General features: G+C 33.1%; 2 protein-coding genes and 1 non-coding gene across 3 annotated transcripts; all 3 read right to left on the bottom strand.

Annotated features, from left to right (window-relative positions):
* Window positions 1–5,985: 5,985 nt before the first annotated feature.
* On the bottom strand, window positions 5,986–6,057 carry TRNAW-CCA (transfer RNA tryptophan (anticodon CCA)). Its single transcript has one exon. It is a non-coding gene; the product is annotated as a tRNA-Trp (tRNA).
* Window positions 6,058–7,443: 1,386 nt separating this feature from the next.
* Window positions 7,444–11,208, bottom strand: LOC130936397 (histone-lysine N-methyltransferase ATXR6). The gene is made up of 6 exons (XM_057866461.1): window positions 10,918–11,208; window positions 10,550–10,630; window positions 10,218–10,450; window positions 9,076–9,176; window positions 8,321–8,533; window positions 7,444–7,909 (listed from the first exon to the last, which is right to left on the bottom strand). Exons 1-6 carry the CDS (start codon window positions 11,138–11,140, stop codon window positions 7,750–7,752), a joined length of 1,011 nt encoding a protein of 336 aa, XP_057722444.1. The 5' UTR covers window positions 11,141–11,208; the 3' UTR covers window positions 7,444–7,749.
* Window positions 11,209–15,194: 3,986 nt separating this feature from the next.
* On the bottom strand, window positions 15,195–19,155 carry LOC130934733 (uncharacterized). Its single transcript, XM_057864274.1, has 5 exons — window positions 18,982–19,155; window positions 17,789–18,856; window positions 16,200–16,246; window positions 15,353–16,115; window positions 15,195–15,269 (listed from the first exon to the last, which is right to left on the bottom strand). Exons 1-5 carry the CDS (start codon window positions 19,153–19,155, stop codon window positions 15,195–15,197), a joined length of 2,127 nt encoding a protein of 708 aa, XP_057720257.1.
* Window positions 19,156–19,417: the final 262 nt, after the last annotated feature.

The following is a 19,417-nucleotide window of genomic DNA, read 5'->3' as shown; positions in this document are numbered from 1 at the left end:
CTTGAAATTTTCATATCAATCATTGAAGTTGACAATAATAATAATAATAATAATAATAATAATATATGCGAGCGGATCTCATCTGTTATTTTTTAAAATAATATTTATATATTTAAAGTTATATATATAAAAAAAACGTGTACATCTCACGTGTAAATTTATAGTAAATTTGAGCTGATATCAGAATAATGCTTTAAAAAAAAAATTACTAGATGAGATCCGCTACGTTGATCAAATAAAATATTAATCTCCTATCATATATCATATCTATATATCAGAATAACTATTTTGTAACCAAACAATTAAAATTTAGAATTTTGTTAACTATTTTTTTTTACCAAAAATAAAAAAATTTAAACTCGCAACCTCTAAATAAATATGAAAAAATTATACTATTCGTATTATAGCTCGTTGGCACTAATATTTTTTAATATGTTATAAAAAAACTTAAAAATATTATTTAAAATTAAATTTATATCCTTAACCCAAGTTTTTGTTACTATGGATGCCCCTCTTTTCTTTTCTTTTTTTTTCAAACATTGGTAATTTATTTCTTACCTTTTTTATTTGTTCAAACATTATTCTTGTTACAGGGAAACCAAAAGGTAAATTGAGCAAGAAAAAGAAATAGAAAAATAAAAAAAAAGAGGGGAAAAAGCGAATGTTGTAGCTGGATACAATAAAATGAGTAATGAATGTGGTTGTTTGAGGTGTCTGATAGTTCTGAAGTGTGGCAGAATAACATAAAACCGCCACATAAAACCCCTTCAATAAGATGAAAGTGGTTTTCATAGGGATCAGTGTTCTGATATAAAATCTTTGGCAGTTGATACAACCTTGTGCCCACACCTTATAACACCTTAAGAAAAGTACATACTGCTTCTTCTGCTTATGCCTCTGCCTCTTAGCTTTTACACACTTTTTTTTTTTCACCTTGGACCACAACTCAATGGGCATCTCACTACAAATTTTGACTAAACTGCCATTTTAGTTCCAAAAGATTTCATTTTTAATAAAATAACATTCAAATATAATTTCAATTTGGTAAAATACTAAAATGTATCAATAACTTTTGTATTCTATCTAATTTTTATTAGTACATTTGAAAAATTATTTAAAAAACGTATATAAAAATTTGAAAAGACATTTGTTGTGTAACCTTGTTTTCAATTTGTTTTTAAATTTTTTCCATTTACAAAAATAATAGCTAAAAAATACTAATTAAAAAAATCACCAAATTTAAAAAATAGACGGATCTCAATATTTTAGACAGGCTACATAAAAAATTACATCCAATATAATTTATAGAGTTTTTTTTAAGTATATCTTCTTATCTTTGATACATATTATCAAATTAAGATATTTTTAGAGAATCAAAACATCATTTTCTTCTTTTCAACATCATTTATAAAAAAAAACACTTAAAATATTAAAATTGTAATTACCTCAAAATCTTTTAGATCTTTTATTAAATCTCTATTTAAAAGATGAATTTTTTTTTTTACTGCTACAAAATTTGGCATTCATGTAAGATATCATATAAATGAATAAATATTAATGGTGATACTATATGTATAAATATTTTTGTAACTAAATCTAATTAAATTGGTATAAATTTAGCGATAAATCATCATTTTTCCTTTTTTAGGCTTTTGCACCATAAAATTTATAGATATAGCACAAAAATTTTTGCATATAACATAATTTATTAATATAATATAGAATTTTTTACACATAACATATAAATTTTTGTTCTAAACATATTTTGTTAGTTGAGTGAGTCAATGTTTTGAATATATAGTCTTCCAAAAATTTTTATGTTGTACACCGAAATTTGTATACTATGTACTAAGATTTTTGTATTGTACACCAAAATTTATGTGCTTTGCGTATTTTGTTAGTTGGGTGTCCATGTTTTGGGTACATGGTCCTTACAAAATTTGTGTTATACACCAAAATTTTTATATTGTGCATATTTTGTTAGTTGTATGCAGGGACGGATCCAGAAATGATATTATGGGGGCCAATAACACATATAATATTAAAAATTATGTAAAAAAATTATATAATATAAGATGTATTACAAAAATATATCGACAGAGAATATATTTTAAAGTAAAAAAAAATATGTGTATACTTTTTACTAACGAAGTAGTCGATTTTTCGTATCATAAAATTCACCGATAATGGAATTTGTGTCAAATTTTTCAGTAATTTTTTTTAATATAATTAAAAGACAATTAGCAAAAAATTTATCTTTTATTTTGTTTCTAAATTATTTTTCACAATATTCATAGTTGAAAAAGATCTCTTAATTGTAGCAATTGAAACAGAGATAATTAATATCAAATGAATAAAAAAAGACAGTCACAAGAAGAAAAAGAATTCACTTTATAAGATTTGAAATTTTTTATTTAATTAAAAAAAATTAGTAATAATATTTTTTTCAGATTTCTTTAATATTATTATTTATTTTTTAGATATTAAAAATTATTAATATTTAAATTAGACTGGACTTTTATTTATACTAGACTAAATACTAAATATTTTTTTTAAAAAATTAAATTATACATAATAACTTATTACTATTAAAAAAAGTTGGGGGGCCGAGGCCGCCACTCGCCCCCCCCCCCTTTATGTCCGTCCTAGTTGTATGTCAATATTTTAGATACATAATTTTTTAAAAAATTTTGTGCTATATACTAAAATTTCTATCTTGTGCACTAAAATTTATGTACTCTAATTTTTTTAACATATATAAGAGAAGAAGAAAATGAAGGCGATGAAAACGACGACAATGATGATAAAAAAGGAGGATGAGGAAAAAAAAAAGAAAAAATTAAACAACAACAAGATAGTGTTAGCACAGTGAAAAAGAAGCCAGCAGTGATAACAGCAATGATGATGACACTAGTGACAACAATAACAATGATAATGATATAAAAAAAAGTGCACAAAAAAAAGAAATTGACAATAAAAAAAAAACACACACACACAATAACTTAATTAAAAATTTAGTTTAAAAAATGGTTAAATCCCTAATTTTACTCAAATATTAATTTAGTTCTGATGAAAAAATATAACAATAACAATTTAATTCTGAAAACAAAGAAAATCACGTAGTAAATCATGCATTAGTTTGGTCTTACGTAAACTATAACTGATCACAATATCACATGATTATAATAAGTGAAAATTTGAATGGAAAGAAGTTTGAAATTGATTGTTAAAAGAAATAGTTACCAAGCACCAACACTAAATCCGAGGGCATCATTGACTACTAACAATAGTTTAATTAATTTTGATTTGCATCTACTACAGGCTGGGATTGGACCACTATTATGGTTGTTGTGTACATGCCTAGCTAGATGTAGATGCATGCCAACTCCATTCCATCAAATAAAGATGAGATGCATGAGACACTGATCCCTTCCTCTCTCTTTGTGTCTTAGTCCTTTTTATGGCCTTTGCCAGCTGCAATAGTTAATTGCTTATGGTACACCCCTATGGTATGGACCATCCTATGGGGGGCAGACATTGAAACCCTATTCCAACTATTAGTGTGGTCCTATAACTAACTTTCCAAAATCTATACTTATGCTGCATTTATTTTACTTTTACAAAATTACCCCTTTCAATTAGAGTTAAGCTATCAATTTAGTCTCTCTAATCTCAATTTATTACTTTAGTTATTTGTATTAGAAAAAATAATCCAAGTTAATCTCTCACAATGTTAGGTCGTATTTAACGGAAAAGAGAGAGTTAAAGGGAATTGAGACTAATTTGATGTACTTTTTTAAATTTCAACTATTAAAATAGTACAATTAAAATCTTAAGAAACAAAGTGACTTTAGAACTTAACTATGATCAAATTGATTACTCATAAATTATGTTATTTACTTTGCAGAATATAAAATTTTAGTATCCTTTATAATAATATTGTATATCATGAAAAAGTAGAACAATTTGAAGTTATTTTTCTAAATTTTAAATTCATAAATTTAAATTGTAAAATAAGTTACTATTATATCAAAAATAATATTTTCAACAAATTATTATTGGTGTAAATGAAATATAACACTGTGTCGAAGCATATATATATTCGGTAAAAATAAACTCTTCGACAAATAAAAAATAAAACTAGAAAAAAAATTAGAACAATTATTAAATTACTTTTCTAAATTATGAAATATGTTATTGAAACTTACATTATACTTTATTGGATATAGTCCTTTTTTTTTTCAAACTAAGTATAATGTGAAATGGTTATAAAGTGAAGTGTCTTTTATAGTAAGTGTATGGTCCTAAAAAATAGGGTGAACACAGATCAGATTGGATATGGCTAAAATTTTGATCCGATTCGTAATTAAATTATTGAATTTGATTGGATTCAATATGGGTAGTTTTTAAGTTTGGATTCGATCCGCACATTTGTGAATCAAATCGGATATTAGATATATCCGCAAAACAAAAAATATTTTTATTAAAAAATATCAATAAATTTTTTTCTACTCTTTTAAATATGTTTACTCTTAAAATAATATTAAACATACTTTTTTTAAATAATAAAATTAAAATAATACAACATATATGATAATTATTAGTTGAAATAAAATATAGAAAGAATATTTATTTATTTATTTATTTATTTTTACGAATCCGTAGTTACGTGAATATCTACATAACATCCGCAATCTAATCTTATTAGTGTACGGATCTAATTCGATAACCATCACATTCATATCCGCAATTTTCGAATCAAATTTAAATAAATAACAGAAATATATAAATGGGATTCGATCGACATTTCTACTAAAAATAAAGGATCCAATAAGGGAGTGAGAGTGAAGTGGGGGGAGAAAGAGCGTTTGTTTTGTGCCTTGTTTGTGAGTGTGAATGGTGCATTGATCCTTGTTGTACGACTTAGTATTAGTCGTTAAAATCACTAATAACTCCACCTCACAAAGTTTGTGAGACTCTGTGACTCATTTGTTGTTGGTTGGACCCAAAATACCAAAGCGAATGGATGAGTGATGAGGACTTATGGAGTGGACTCCACGTTGACAATTGACATTCCACCATTTTCCCCTTCCTTCTCTTCTCTCTGTCGTTTTCTTTCCATTTTCAATGTATTTGCTCGTTCTTTTGCTTCCCTATGTACTAATGTGGCAGCTTCTTAACACAAAAGAATTGTGTTATGGGATTAAAAAATACTATGTATATAGTAAAAATTAGTCATCAAATCAACAGTTATAAAAATATATGTGTTGTTTCATACACTTTTAATATATATTTTGTATTTTAATATGATTATGTAGCATAATTGTATATAATATTATGCAATATCGTATTAATTGTTTACTTACCTTGAGTAGAGTTCATGTGTATTTGATGGTAAATATTATATATTTGAAGTACATTAAACTTGTATGGATGATACTTACACATACTAACAATGAATAGTTAATGTTACTTTTAGTCCAAAGACAAATGGAAAGTCATTTTGGTTTCCAAGACTCCTTAAATTTGTTACTTATGGAAGTTCTTTTGTTTTTTTTCATCAAAACCTAATTGCTACAATTTACTATTGTGACCAAAAATAAATATTAACCTTGATAATAATATGGAAGTGAAGGGAGGAAAGGAAGCTATAGGAGTTGAATTTTGGGAATCTAGAGAGTTTAAATTGGGACACACTAGTGAGTAGTGAGTACTAGTCCCCCCATGATTGAATGATAAGGAAATATAGCATTGATAAGGGTGAGTCTATCGCTGTGGTTGTTGTGGTAAGACTTGGCTGTAAAGAACTAACAAATGCGTTGATTGAATCACAAATAAATGGTTTTAAGGACTGAACAAGAATGGAAGGTTGCTGGCAGAGGATGAAATAAATGGCTTTAAAGATTGAACAAGGTCGAAGGTTGCTGGCTTTTATATCTCTGAAGAGAAAATGGAGAAAAAAAAAATATGAGAGACCAAGGGATTTGAACCCGACGTGAATCGAACACGCAACCTTCTGATCTGGAGTCAGACGCGCTACCATTGCGCCACGGATCCCTGTTGTGTTGTTTGCTATTGTGAAATTTTATTTATGTTGTATATTTATTTTAATTTCTTCTTCTGCCGAAAGAATGCGTTCATCGTATAGTGGGAAAAATTTATACTGGAGAATATCCTTTTTCATTCCTATTGTAAATAAAATGTGTAATGTAAGGTAAAAATACGAATTTTTTTACATTTGCAGTAATTATTATATTTATTTAAAAAAATCTTTTTTTTCTTCCCAACACACAAATTTTCCCGTATATTTAAGATTTCTCGAAATCTCTAAACAATTGAGACGAGCTTTTCTTTTTGGTAATTAAACGGGCCTAAGAAAAACACAAAACTAAAAAGCTAATCTGATTCTTGAAGATATTTTTTTCCGAAAGAGATTCTTGATGATGTTAAAAGGGGTGATAATGACTAATGAGACGACCTTTGGGGTTTACAACAAGGTAATGGGCTTCTGACAGAAACAAGGTAATGGGCTAGGACCAATATACATTAGTGGGAGAAGGATATTAAAACAGACGTTGCTAATGGATTGATCTTTACACAGACCACAGTGGTATGTAGGATTGCCACTTTACTCACTTGTAATATGCGAAAATGTATTAGAATTTTTGTCGACATTTTTTTTTTATCCACTGGGTGTAAATTCATCGGAACAACCAACAATTATTCCCTAACTATGAATTTATGTGTATTTTTCACGTGGAAATTCATCTTTTGATACATAGGAAATTGGCTTCCAAGCGTGTTATATGTACCATGTTCTTAAGAATCGAACTCGAAAGTATATTAAAATAAAGAATTGAATCCAACGAACGGAGTGGTTGTTGCCCCAACAAGATTTTGTTGAATTTTTAGCAAAGGATATGTCCCTTCCCTCTAAATTTTTGTGTGTTTCTTTTGTCCTTATTCACCAAAAAAAAATACCATTTGTAAACTTATATTTTAGACTGGGTTCTTTTAGATATTTAGATAATATTTTCAAGAATATATACTCAAATAAGTCTCCAAAAAATTTTGCATAAAAAATTTGTCTCTAACAAAATTTTATTACATTAAAATTTTTAAATTTTATAAAAATAAGACAAATAAATTCTTATCTTAATAAGACCTGTTGTTTTTACTTGATTAAACAAGTCCTCAAAAGTGTGATTAAAAAAAATCTATCTTACTTTTGTAAAATTCAAAAACCTCTATAATAAAAAATTTTTAAAGACCAAAATATCAAATATAAAATTTCTTAATAACCTATTTAAGTATATACTCTATTTTCAATTTGCAATCAAGTCTTCTGTGATCTTTCAAACGTTTAAGTGCATAACTATCACCTTTTAGAAAATCAAATCAACTGTTATGTTGACTCCCAAAAAAGACATTGATTAACTCTGATATTTTTTATATTGAAGAAATAGTTACACAATTCAAATCTCATTGTTATCAATATATTTGAGAGCCTTCCTGTTGCCTGTTGGAGACCATATATCTCAATGCCAACAAAAAGTATAATCAGTAACTCTTAACACGAACAACTATGGGGGCTGATTTGGATAAGCAATTACGCATGAGTGGAGATTACAAGAATAACTGTTAATGATTGCCATTCCCTGTAGATGATGACTAACAATTGAATCAATCAACTAATTTAGGAGAGAGAAGGGGTTGGGGGGATGATGACCTTGGTTGGAGTTGGCTTGCTTAGACAAAATGTTCAGTTGGATATTCATGTTCGTATCCATTGTAGTCATAGTACAGTCTCTCCCCTTTTGATATATCTCTGTTAGCAATTAAAAGAACCCGGCATTCACCATTGACGTCAAATCTCACACACTTCAAGTTCTGCTTCTTTTTTCCTTCCCTGCATGGAAAACAACGCACTTCAATGTTTTATTTCTACAAACATTTACGTTACTTAGATTCAAAAGATAATGTTACACTTCACATGGAGTACAACATCAAAAAGGTAACATCTGACTAATCTTGATAATCTAAATGCCTGTTGGAGCCCATTTATAGTACAATGTTAACATCTGACTAAGCCACAATAAAAAGGATGAGTTTGTATACCAGACTATACTACTCGACCAATAAGGTGTTACATATAGCTTACTTATAGTTATACCTAAACTTTATAGTTCTTTTTAATGTAAATGCTAGATAGCAATCTTATTTTCTGTGTTTGGAGACTTTCCCCATTCAGTAACACCCCTGAGATAGAAGTAACATATGTAGGCAGCAAAGAATAAGATTAAAGATTGATGAAACTTACGGTGTGTGGTTGTTTATGCCATTGATGAAGCGTGCTATATTGCTTCGTTTATCTGGACAAATGACAAGCGTTTGGGAGGGATTAGAAGCAGAAAGAAGTGTCATCATGCTATCCCCATCATCATTTTCCCTATTCTTTAAAAAGTCTACGTCTCCAACATATTCTGTGATTATTGTTAAATCTCTTATGAATCTATCTGCCTCAACAGTGAACCTGCACAAACAGAATCTAAAAAATCAAGCTCAATAGAAAGGCAGAAATGTCAGTAAAGAGAAATGTTTCATAAACACAATCATCATTAATACTCCTTGGCGACATACTACCCGTCCATCATATAAATATCCCACATCCGATCTATGATGTATAAATGATATCACTACATAAGTATGATGATGACTACATCACTAAAAATCAGTAGTAAACTACCTGTGTGTGCAATTTTTAATCAAGGTAGTCGAGGTAATCAAACTTGAGAGTTCACCTAAATTTGTGGAGCTTACACAAATACCTATAAAATCGTTAACTCGATCGAAGACCTAAACCAGTTAACTTACAAAAGTTTACCAGTTAAGTCAAGTTTGATGAAGTTAAAGGTAGTCGTTCATTAGATGAATTATGGAATTTACATTTATGGCACAATTAGTTTCAAGTTACCTTCCCAGTTCACCACTTATTACACTGATAGCAAAGTGTTCAGTTATTTCCACTATTCATGAGAAGAGAAAATGTAAATTTATGTTTGTATATCTGCTTACCCTTCTAGAGGATCAAAAACAACCATGAGGGGTGGGCATTCTCCTCTTTTCATCATAGTTCTGCACAAGTTTAAAGTTTCTGTGTCTTCTTTTGATAAGACCTGAATTAAATACACAAATTTGTCTAAGTAGCAAATTTTAGATCAATAGGAAAATAAAGTAAAAGTAAAAAGAAAAATGAAGAAATACATACGTAGTCACTCTTTTTGCACAATTGAAGAATCAAATGAGAATTACAAAATATGTCAAACTTGTGACAACTAACTCACAATAGCTTGGATTCACGCTGTCATACTACTGTTTTTGGGTGCTTCAACTTTTGATTTTTGAAATTTTAATATGAAGCAACTATTGTTACTCTTTTCTTATAGGTGGCAACTACTGTAACTCTAAGATTCTATTTAATTGTTTTCTTACCCCATCTACCGTGTTATCAAATACAGTCTTACATAAGCCGTAAATTTCGTATGCAAAATCTTGCTTGTGGCATTTACCTGTGAGATAACCTATCAATAGCTAAGACCAAGACATATTTAACAGGCAATGGAATGGCATTATAAAAAATAAGAGTGAAATTATCATTTCTCTACTTAATATTTATATGTTTCACTTAAAGTTGCGGAACAGGTCATTTACAAAGCAAATCATTCTACAGTTCCTCTGAGTTATGATGATTGCTTCCCAAACAGTTAAACAAGTGCAATAACTCAAATGGTATAAAGTCTACTATTTTGATAAAAGGGATAGACAAAATGATTTTGCAACTTGTTACTTTGTTAGGCACATACTCCATCTCCTTTTTTCCCCTCTCACTTTTCTTTTTTGGTGAGGCTCCACGTTTTAAAGCCTGCTAATTAAACAAATTCTTGAATGCTGAAAGTGATATTTAATATACATTAGTCAGCACCACAAGCATTACTAAGAAGAAAGTATAATGTATAATATTCTTTTAAGATGAGGCCTGCACTTTAAACCATACTTAACAGTGTCTCAATATAATTCTTCTATAAAGATAACAATTCCATAAACAAGCATAAAACACAATGACATACTTATCATTTCAATAGAATTTTCCAATTTTCACATAGCACGAAATTCAGAACAAATTCATCTAATTGACATTTTCACAAACATGTTGTTACCTGCATCCCACCACTCTCCAAAGCAGGACAATTAGCAGATCTTGGCGCCATACCAGGAATGTAAGTAAGCTCATTGCTGAACACCGCTTTTGTCGCCATCAGTGCTGTAGCCAGCGATGCCATCTGCTCTAACCTTCTCTTAGGATCCTCGGTCGGAACAAACGGAAGAAGCTTCCTCTTCTTCTTCTTCAACAAAGCCACGCTGCTTCCCCGCTTCCGCTTCTTCCGAACATCTGTAACAACACAAAAACAAAATCAGAAGAAAAAAAAATAATACTAGTTCCAATTAGCTTCAAATCTTCACTTTCATAATAGAATACTACGCTCCATACCTTGAATTGAAGTTAAGGTTTCCTCCGAAGACCGTTTAATTCTAAAGAAGTCAATGATTTTGGTCTGAACAAGTGGAAATGCTGCATTAATCCAAACGAAAACGCAGAAGCTGTTAATTATTATAAAAATGAAAAAAAAATCTGAATCTAATAAAAATAGGACAACATAATATAGCTACGTAGATCTGATACTGAGAAAAAAATAAAATGAAATTGATCATGTAGCCGTCAGTTATTATGTAATTAAAAATTTAAGATTAAAAACGGTAGATTATTATTTGAGGCTATTGTTCAAATATTATGGATTCGTAGATCTGGTGCAGAAAAAGAAAAATAAGTTTGAAATTAACCAAAAAAGGGGAACATACATTTTGGTTTCTTGGTGTCACTGTGGGAACAAGAAGGGCAGAGCCAAGAGCCTTTGGGAACAGAAGGAAGGATAGGTCGGAGACAGAAGAGGTGGTAGCCTCGATCGCATTTGTCGCAGAGGAGAAGCTCCGCCGGGGAGTCGCCGGAGGAGCAACGCTCGCAGATGACGTCGTCGTCGAGGGCGGGCTTGGGAGCGTGGGTCCTTCTTCGCTTGAGTGACATGGTGTGGAAGAAGAAGAAGAAGAAGCAATGGAGAAGATAGATACAGATGCGAGAGAGAGAATGGTTATTTGTGCAGTGCAGAGTGTGCAAGCAATCGAATAATCATTTGGCGGGTTAATTTAGTTACGCGCCAAATTGGGTCTTCGCGCCAACTTTCTTTGTTCTTCGGAGATTAGGTTAGCAGAAAATTGTAATTAACATCACTGATTATTGAGCTAAGAACGGGCTTGACTTTGTTGCCTTTTTTTTCTTTTACGTTTCTTAGGTATAGATAAAGGGCCTTAGACAAAAACGCCTCCATTGCCATGATAGTGTACATTAACACAAACAGACAGTTATACACCAAAAAATATACACAAAAGAAAAGTTATAGAACGTAACAAAAAAAAAAAAAGTTACACTATTGAAAATAATATGCGCTTCCACCATTAGATTTGGATTGTTAGTCACCTCGTATGGTACACCTAATTCAAGGGAAATAAAAAAAGGTAAAAAAAAAATAGATAAGTGGGTCCAAAAAAATAGAATTTATTAATTTTAAAGAGAAATATTTAATTTTAATAAGAGACTCTCATATAATACATTATGATTATTAATTAATAATATAATATAATTATATTTTAATTTTAATTTTTATTTAATTTCAAAATGTAATTAGAGAATGTGATGTTGCATATTTTGATTGGACTAAAGAATGAGAAAAATAGAAAAAGAAAGATAGAGGCGGAGAAAAATCTTGAATTTTGAAAAGAAATATTTCATTTCAATTACAATAAAAAAATGACATGCGATACATTTTGATTGTAAAATTAATAAGATATAATAGAATTAGTATATGTACCTGTGCGATGTACATAAAATATTTATTTTTTATTTATATCTAAGGTTTATTGAATGAAAAAATATTATTCCATATGTTTAAGTTCATATATAAACCCTAAACCACACTTACTCACGCACTAAAAGATTCATTACATTGTTAATGGGGTGTTCAAATCCAAACCAATCCAAATTAAACCGTTTATCCAATCCGATCCAAATTGAAAATCGATTAAAATTGCACTAATTCGGATTTGATTGGATTCTATTTTTTGCAAACCGCAGAATTGGATCGGATTTCGGATCTACTTTTCGTAACCGATTCAATTCAATCCAAACTGCACAATGTGCTATAATATTATTATTTTATTATTATATTTATAATTATACTTATAACATGTTCAATATTATACATTTTTCTATTATTCATGTATTATTATTATTTAATAAATATTTTATGTTCAAAATATTATTTATTTATTTGAACTAATCTATAATTTTATTTCTATTGTTATGTTATCTTTGGGTTTTTAAGATATTGTTAAAACTTGTTATGTCATTGTTGATTATTTAAAATTTGATGTTGAGACTTGTTATATGTATTTAATTTTTTTATTTAAAAAATCGCAAATCCAAACCGATCCAAACCGTTTGTAATCGGATCGGATCGGATTGGATTTCCAAAAAAAAATTCATCCAATCCAAACTGTACCGCACATAAATTAAGCGTCTGAATCGAATGACTTTTTCCTTTAAAACTGAACCAAACCGCACCAAAAAACTCCTAATTATTATGTACCGTTTAAAACGGCAAAAACGTTTCACAAATCCAAATCCAGCATGAGCGCCGAAAAAGAAAAACCATTACCTCCTCAATTAATGTATACTGTGGATGCAAATATTGGCTTAAAAGGGGTAATGCATCAACTTTGATGAATTTAAATTGTTTTCAATAATTACCAAAAAAAAAACTAATTTGTTTTTAATACTGCAACTTTGTTTTTGTCCCATTCTATAACTTTTTTTTTATGTATTTTCTTTTTGTGTATAACTTTCTTTCTTTCTTTTTTTGGTATACTGTGTATAACTTTTTTTTTGTGTTAATATCCCTTATCATGGCAATGGTGAGACTTTTTTGTCTAAGGACCTTTATCAGAAACGTAAAAAAAAGGGCCAACAAAGTCAAGCCCGTTCTTAACTCAATAACATCAGTGATATTATTTACAATTTTTTTATTAAAAAAAGAGTAAATTACCAATTATGTTCCCGAATTTGTAAAACGCTAACATGAATACCCCTAGAATTCGATAACGACAATAATACCCTTGAAAAATTTAAAAACGGATCAGATCTGCCCAACCGTAAAGAGAACCCTTCTCCGTTAAACAGAGTTTGTTGATGTGTCAAACGGAAGTCCAACGTGGCATCCGTATTAGACTCTCAATCCCTTCTCTCCCTTATATAGTTGTTGGTGAGAACGTTTTCCCCAAATTGACCAGCAAGCAAAACCCTAACCAGAGCCATGCATGGTGGAAGTAGAGTCATGTCAAATTGTAATCGAAGGACACAGTCCATGGAAAATTGTAGCTCCGAAGGGGTCGAAGAACACGTGAGGAAGCCATATGATGGGACATGCTTCTGCCGTCTTCAGGTGGTGGCTTTGAAGTCGAAGACAAGGAGAAACCCAGGAAGATGGTTTTTCAGGTGTCCTCTGTGGAAGGTATGTATGAATATGCTGCTACATTTGTCCCCTCCCTCCCCCTCCCCCCCGGGTTGAGAATTGAGCTTGATGAATTGTATCTGTGTTGGGCAGACGAAGAACACTGGGTGCCGTTATTTTCAGTGGATGGATGAAACTATTGAGGAATCTGCTGGGGTGGAGGAATCCTCTAATAATGGCACAGTAGTATGCAATACATGTGGAGTCTTGAAAGGGAGGTTTACCAGTATTGAGACTGAGAAGACACACATAGATGGAGAGATGTTGATAGAGCAGATGAAGAGAGTTGAATTGCTTGTGTGTTTCATTCTGGGTGGACTTGTACTGAGTTTATGTATGAGTTTGATTTGTTTGGTTAGGTAGGAGAAGGGATGAGTGTAGGACAGGGTTTATTAATGAATGTTAATTGTTGTTGTTGCTTAGAAGTTATGTTGACATTGATGTTGCTATTTAGTCACTTGTTGAGGAATTGGAAATGTATCTTGACTTCGATTGCATCAGTAATAGAAGCATGAATTGAGTGAAGTGAATGTAACTAAAATGGTAACTGAGATATCAAAAGTAATTTCAAATAGACCTAAGAAATAAAAATTGGTAAAGGCACAAGATTAACTAATTGGTCTGCATAACATTAAGCATTAGAACTAATTGTTCCATCCAAAATACTACAAACTGAGTAATCAGTCTTAATACCAGATATCAAAATACTCAAATTGTCCAACAAAAGGCAATAACCAACCATAGTAAATATCAACATACAACCCAAAAACTAGATAAACCACTGCAACTAAATATTAACTTATAACCCAAAAAGATCAACTAATTATGCACCCAAGTTTCCCTCAAGTTGACTGTTTTGGCATGAACTTTGAGAACCTAGAAGTGGTTGCTTTAGATGCACCATTCATGGTTTCATTTGACACAAGTGGAGACGTTGTGGAGTCTGAAACTCCTGAACCAGCAGCAGGTGTTGTAGGAGGTGCAATGGGCCTTATCTGTGGGGGCCTAAATGGTGGGTTGGGCCTTGGAGTGGCAGATGGGCCTGGAGCTATGGGCCTCACATTGGGTAGGGCTGTTGGAACTGGAGATGTGGGCCTCATAATCGGTTGGGCTAAGGGGTGTCTCCTAATAGGCATCTTGACCCTGGATCTTTCCTTGCTAGTAGATGCAGCAGCAACAGCAGCATTGGAGGGAGTTTTAGATCTTGGTGCTCTCCTTGCAGGGTTGGATAAAGCAGATCTCCCTCCTGCACCATGACTTGTTATACCTGATGTGTTGATGCTACCCTACAACAAATAAAGTCTGTTTAGTACATGTGAGTTAACTGTAAACAGCAGTTATTGAGAAATGAGCTACCTCTTCATCAACTTCAGACTGTGGGTGGCCTTGGGTGAGCTCCTCTTCAACTGCATCCATGGTTTCTTCCCAGAACATTTCCTGCTCTGAGTCTGACATGTCTTCTAAGCCCCTGGGTGGCACAATTCCTCCTCTTGCCGGCTGACCTGCTGCAGGTGCTTATTGTACATCTTCACCTGCCTCAGCTGCAGCAGGAGTCTTCTTATCAGGACATGTCCTCGAATTATGTCCCACCTACGAAGACAACATCATTCCAAGCATTAACACATTAGAACAGTCAATATCAACAGGCATTGATTAAGTGAGTTTTTATTTACCTTTTTGCAATATTTACAACTTGTCTTTCCATAGCTCCTCTTGATTTTGTACCGGCTCCCATTCTGTCTCTCTGATTCATGTCTTGCTCTCTTCTTTGTAGGTCTTCCTATTGGCCTCTTATAAGGTGGAGGGAGACACGGCAGCCCTTCTGCATCAGCCCAATATTCTTGACTAGGGACAGTGTTGATGTGAAATTGGTATGTTCTATTGTATGCTTCCATAGTCAGCCAATGATGGACATAATCTTCTGGTCGTTGATTTTTTCTTTGAATTGCAGCAATTCCATGACAGCAAGGCAGACCTGTAAGTTGCCACTTTCTACAAGTGCAAGTCCTTTCATGAGTGTTGACCCGAACTGTTCGACCATGCCTTCTAACTTCAAAGACATTATGCTCATCGTCTCCCACCCACTGAGCTTCCCAGTAGTTTCCTTCCTTCTTTTCCTTCTCCAGTCTGCTCGTCTGGATAGGCGCCAGTTTACCCGTGTAGGCCATGAGTGCATCTTTGTGGGTAGCCATAGTCTTCATGAGGTAATATCTAATCTCCTCAAACATGGTTATGATGCTCTTGCCTCTTAGCCCTACCATGGTTGCATTAAGAGACTCCGCATTGTTGTTCGTTATGTTATCCACTTTGGGCCAAGTGGAGAATCTTGATCTTGACCAAGTTTCTTGCTCATACTTAGACATATATTCCCAAGCAGAAGTATTAATTCTCTTTATGGCATCCATACCTTCATTAAACTCCTGATATGTCAGTGCCCTTGCACATTGAAACAGTAACTATTTCAGTTCTAGGTCTTTCCAACGCTTGTTAAAATTCCTCCACATATGCATAGTACAGAACCTGTGTTTAACCCCTGGCATAACTTCTTGTAGAGCAGGTATTAGCCCCTGTAAATAACTAAGTTAGACATCATATACTATAACATAATTGCACACACAATTTAATTACTAACCTTCTGTTTGTCAGACTGATGGTTGGATTTTTGACGGTTTAGAATTTCACAAATGAATTCTCGTTGCAAGTATAGTTTCTAAACCAACAATAATCCTTTCATACAAAAGATTGTTTGTCACAAGTAACAAACCCCTAAAATTAATAACCGAAGTATTCAAACCTCGGGTCGTTCTCCCTAGGAATTACAATAAAGTGTCTTGTTATTGGTTGTGAGTTATTTTGGGGTTTTGATAAGAAGCATGAAAGATAAATGACAAGAAAGTAAACTAAGGCCTAAAAAGGTCTTGGCAAGGGTTGGTGGTCAAGGATCTCTATCCTAATCACTAACCACAATATGAGAATTGGCAAGGATTAATCTTATTAAATCATCCTCTAACTAGTAGTAAAGGAAAGTCAAATGAGCTATATCAATCCTAGTCCATAAGTCCTAACTCTCCACTAATTCAATTAGTAAGAACTAGAGTCAATGGCTCCCAATCATCAATCACTTGGACATTAGTAACTCAAGAGGTCCTAAGTTACCTTTCCAAGCCAAGAGTATAAAATTCTACTCTAAAATCCAACCAAGCATTTCATCAAACACTTGGAAGGCATAAAAGGAAAGCATAGTAAAATTGTAAGAAAAGTAAATCTACACTACTCAATTGCAAGGAATTAAACAACAACAAATCAAATGAACACAATTGTTATGAATTACCTCTAATTGAATTGAAAGAGAATAGGAGGAACAAAAGTAGATCTACAACAAAGTATAAGAACAACATAAAGGAAATTACAACAAAAGAATAGAGGAAGATGAATGTAACAACAAAGAATTGAAAGGTAGAAGTAGAAGAAAATGAATTAAAATCTAAATCTAAGAACTAAACCTAATCCTAATCCTAATCCTAGAGAGAAGTGAGAGCTTCTCTCTCTAGAAACTAACTCTAACTACTAAACCTAATGAGTGTGTATGAACTAATGGTTCACTATTGACTAAAGTGATGTCTTCCCCTTGATCCTTCATCCTTTTATTCCTTTCCCTTAGCAATTGGCGCCAAAATGGGTTCAGACACCCTCTCAAATCGCCAGGCACGTGTTGCATTAGTGAGGTCATGTGTCGTCATCGATGTGTGCGCACACGGTACGCGTGCGCGTCCTTGGCCTGTATCGCAATGTGCGCGCGAGCGCCTTGTGCGCGTGCGCGTGCATTGCTGACTTTGCTTCTTTGACTTTGTATGCTTCTCTCCACTTGTATACTTCCTTCCTTGCTTCCTTTGATCCATGCCTAGCCTATTTCAATCCTGGAATTACTAGCAAACACATCAAGGCATCTTATGGAATCAAAGAGGAACTAGAATTCATCAAAATAAGGCTTAAAAAACATGTTTTTACACTTAAGCACAAATAAGGGAGAGATAATAAAACCATGCTAATTCCTAGGCTAAATGTGACAAAAGGTTATCAAAATACTCTAAATTCAATATAAAACAAACCGTCAAATTGGGGTTTGTCACAAACATGAAGTGCCAATCGAATTGCCTATGATCCCCGATATCATCCAACAAATACTCTAGGAATTCTTTCCAATTGGTCTTTGTTTCTGCGTCAACTACTCCATATGCAACTGGGAATAGATGATTGTTGGCGTCCTGAGCAACGGCTGTCAGTAGCTGCCCCCCAAAATATCCCTTTAAAAATGCTCCGTCAAGGCATAAGAAAGGCCTACATCCTTGCTTGAATCCCCTTTTACATGCTTCTAGACAGATGTATAAACTTCTAAACTTAGGCAGCCCCTCTTGTTGTGGTGTTGTGCTCATACGGCAAGTGGATCCTGGATTGGCCTTACGCAGCTCAGTCAAGTAAGTCCTTAACTTCAAATATTGTTCCTTTTCTGTGCCCTCGATGACATCTTTAGCCTTCTCCATTGCCCTAAACATCATCCTCTCTCCGACACAGATATCAAACTCAACTTTGAACATTTCTCGAGCCTCTCTATGGGACAAGTGAGGACATACCCTAATCTTGCTAATCAACTCCTCGGCCACCCATTTACAAGTGACTGACATGCTTTTATTACTCCTAGGACATGTATGCTCATCGACCAGTGTTTTGATTTGGTAACTAGGGGGCTGGTTTCTCCTTGCACAGTAAACTTCCCATGGACAAGTTTCGTTGTAACAGATGACCCTGCACCTATGTGGTTTAACCTTGAGAAAAAATGCCTCTCTGCCCATCTGAATACTATACTTCCTGACTGCATCCTTAAACTGCTGCATCGTGCCAAACTCCATCACTAACTCCAGTCTAATTTTGCCAAACTTTGTATCAGAATTATACTGAGGGAATACTGGATTTTCATCCTCAGAATCAGAACCTGGTGGGGGTGTGTAACTCTTCAGAATGATACTGATATTCAGTAGGCTCTTCATCAATGTCATTTGGGTTAGGCACAACCACCCTTGGGGCCTGATTCTCTTCCCTAGGTGGCAGAATCCTCTGGCCGGATGGACGGGGTCTTCGATGAATCCTCCGACCTTGAACCCCACAAGACGCATCCTCATCTAGTTCAACAACATTAAGCATTCATAGTTTAAGGTTATTAATTAACGGACAGTTTATGGCAAATACATTTACAAACCCAAAAAAAAACAACATTACTACTAGGATCTACAATTCATATACTAACCAGCATGTCCTTCACTATTGTTTTGTGGTGCAGGTTAATCTCTACCAGATGGTGGGGGCCTCGCATGTTTCTTCCTGCGTTTTCTTCCCCTGCCATTAACTTCTTCAGGATTCGATGGCCTCTCATGGTCTTCAACATGGGTCTGCTGATTGTCTCCTTTGTTGGAGGCCTCATTTTCACTTGTTCCAACCTGTCTTTTATTAGAAAGGTTTTCAGTACCAGCCTCCTCTGGCAATGCTTCATCATACCCCCCTTTGTTCAACGTTCGTTCATCCTCTTCTTAATGTTGCTCCTCGTGCTGTGGGGGATCCTCTTGTTCATTTGCTTCATTAAATAAAGGAGGTCCATCTACTTCTGTATGTTCAGATCCTTCCTCCTCTTCATTTTGTTGCGGTTCCTGGTCATGATTTTCCTGGTCTTCTAAGCAAGGCATCTC

The sequence above is a fragment of the Arachis stenosperma genome, chromosome 6 (genome assembly GCF_014773155.1).
Source record: "Arachis stenosperma cultivar V10309 chromosome 6, arast.V10309.gnm1.PFL2, whole genome shotgun sequence".
Classification (NCBI taxonomy): domain Eukaryota; kingdom Viridiplantae; phylum Streptophyta; class Magnoliopsida; order Fabales; family Fabaceae; genus Arachis; species Arachis stenosperma.
This window is presented reverse-complemented; position numbering and strand designations above follow the sequence as displayed.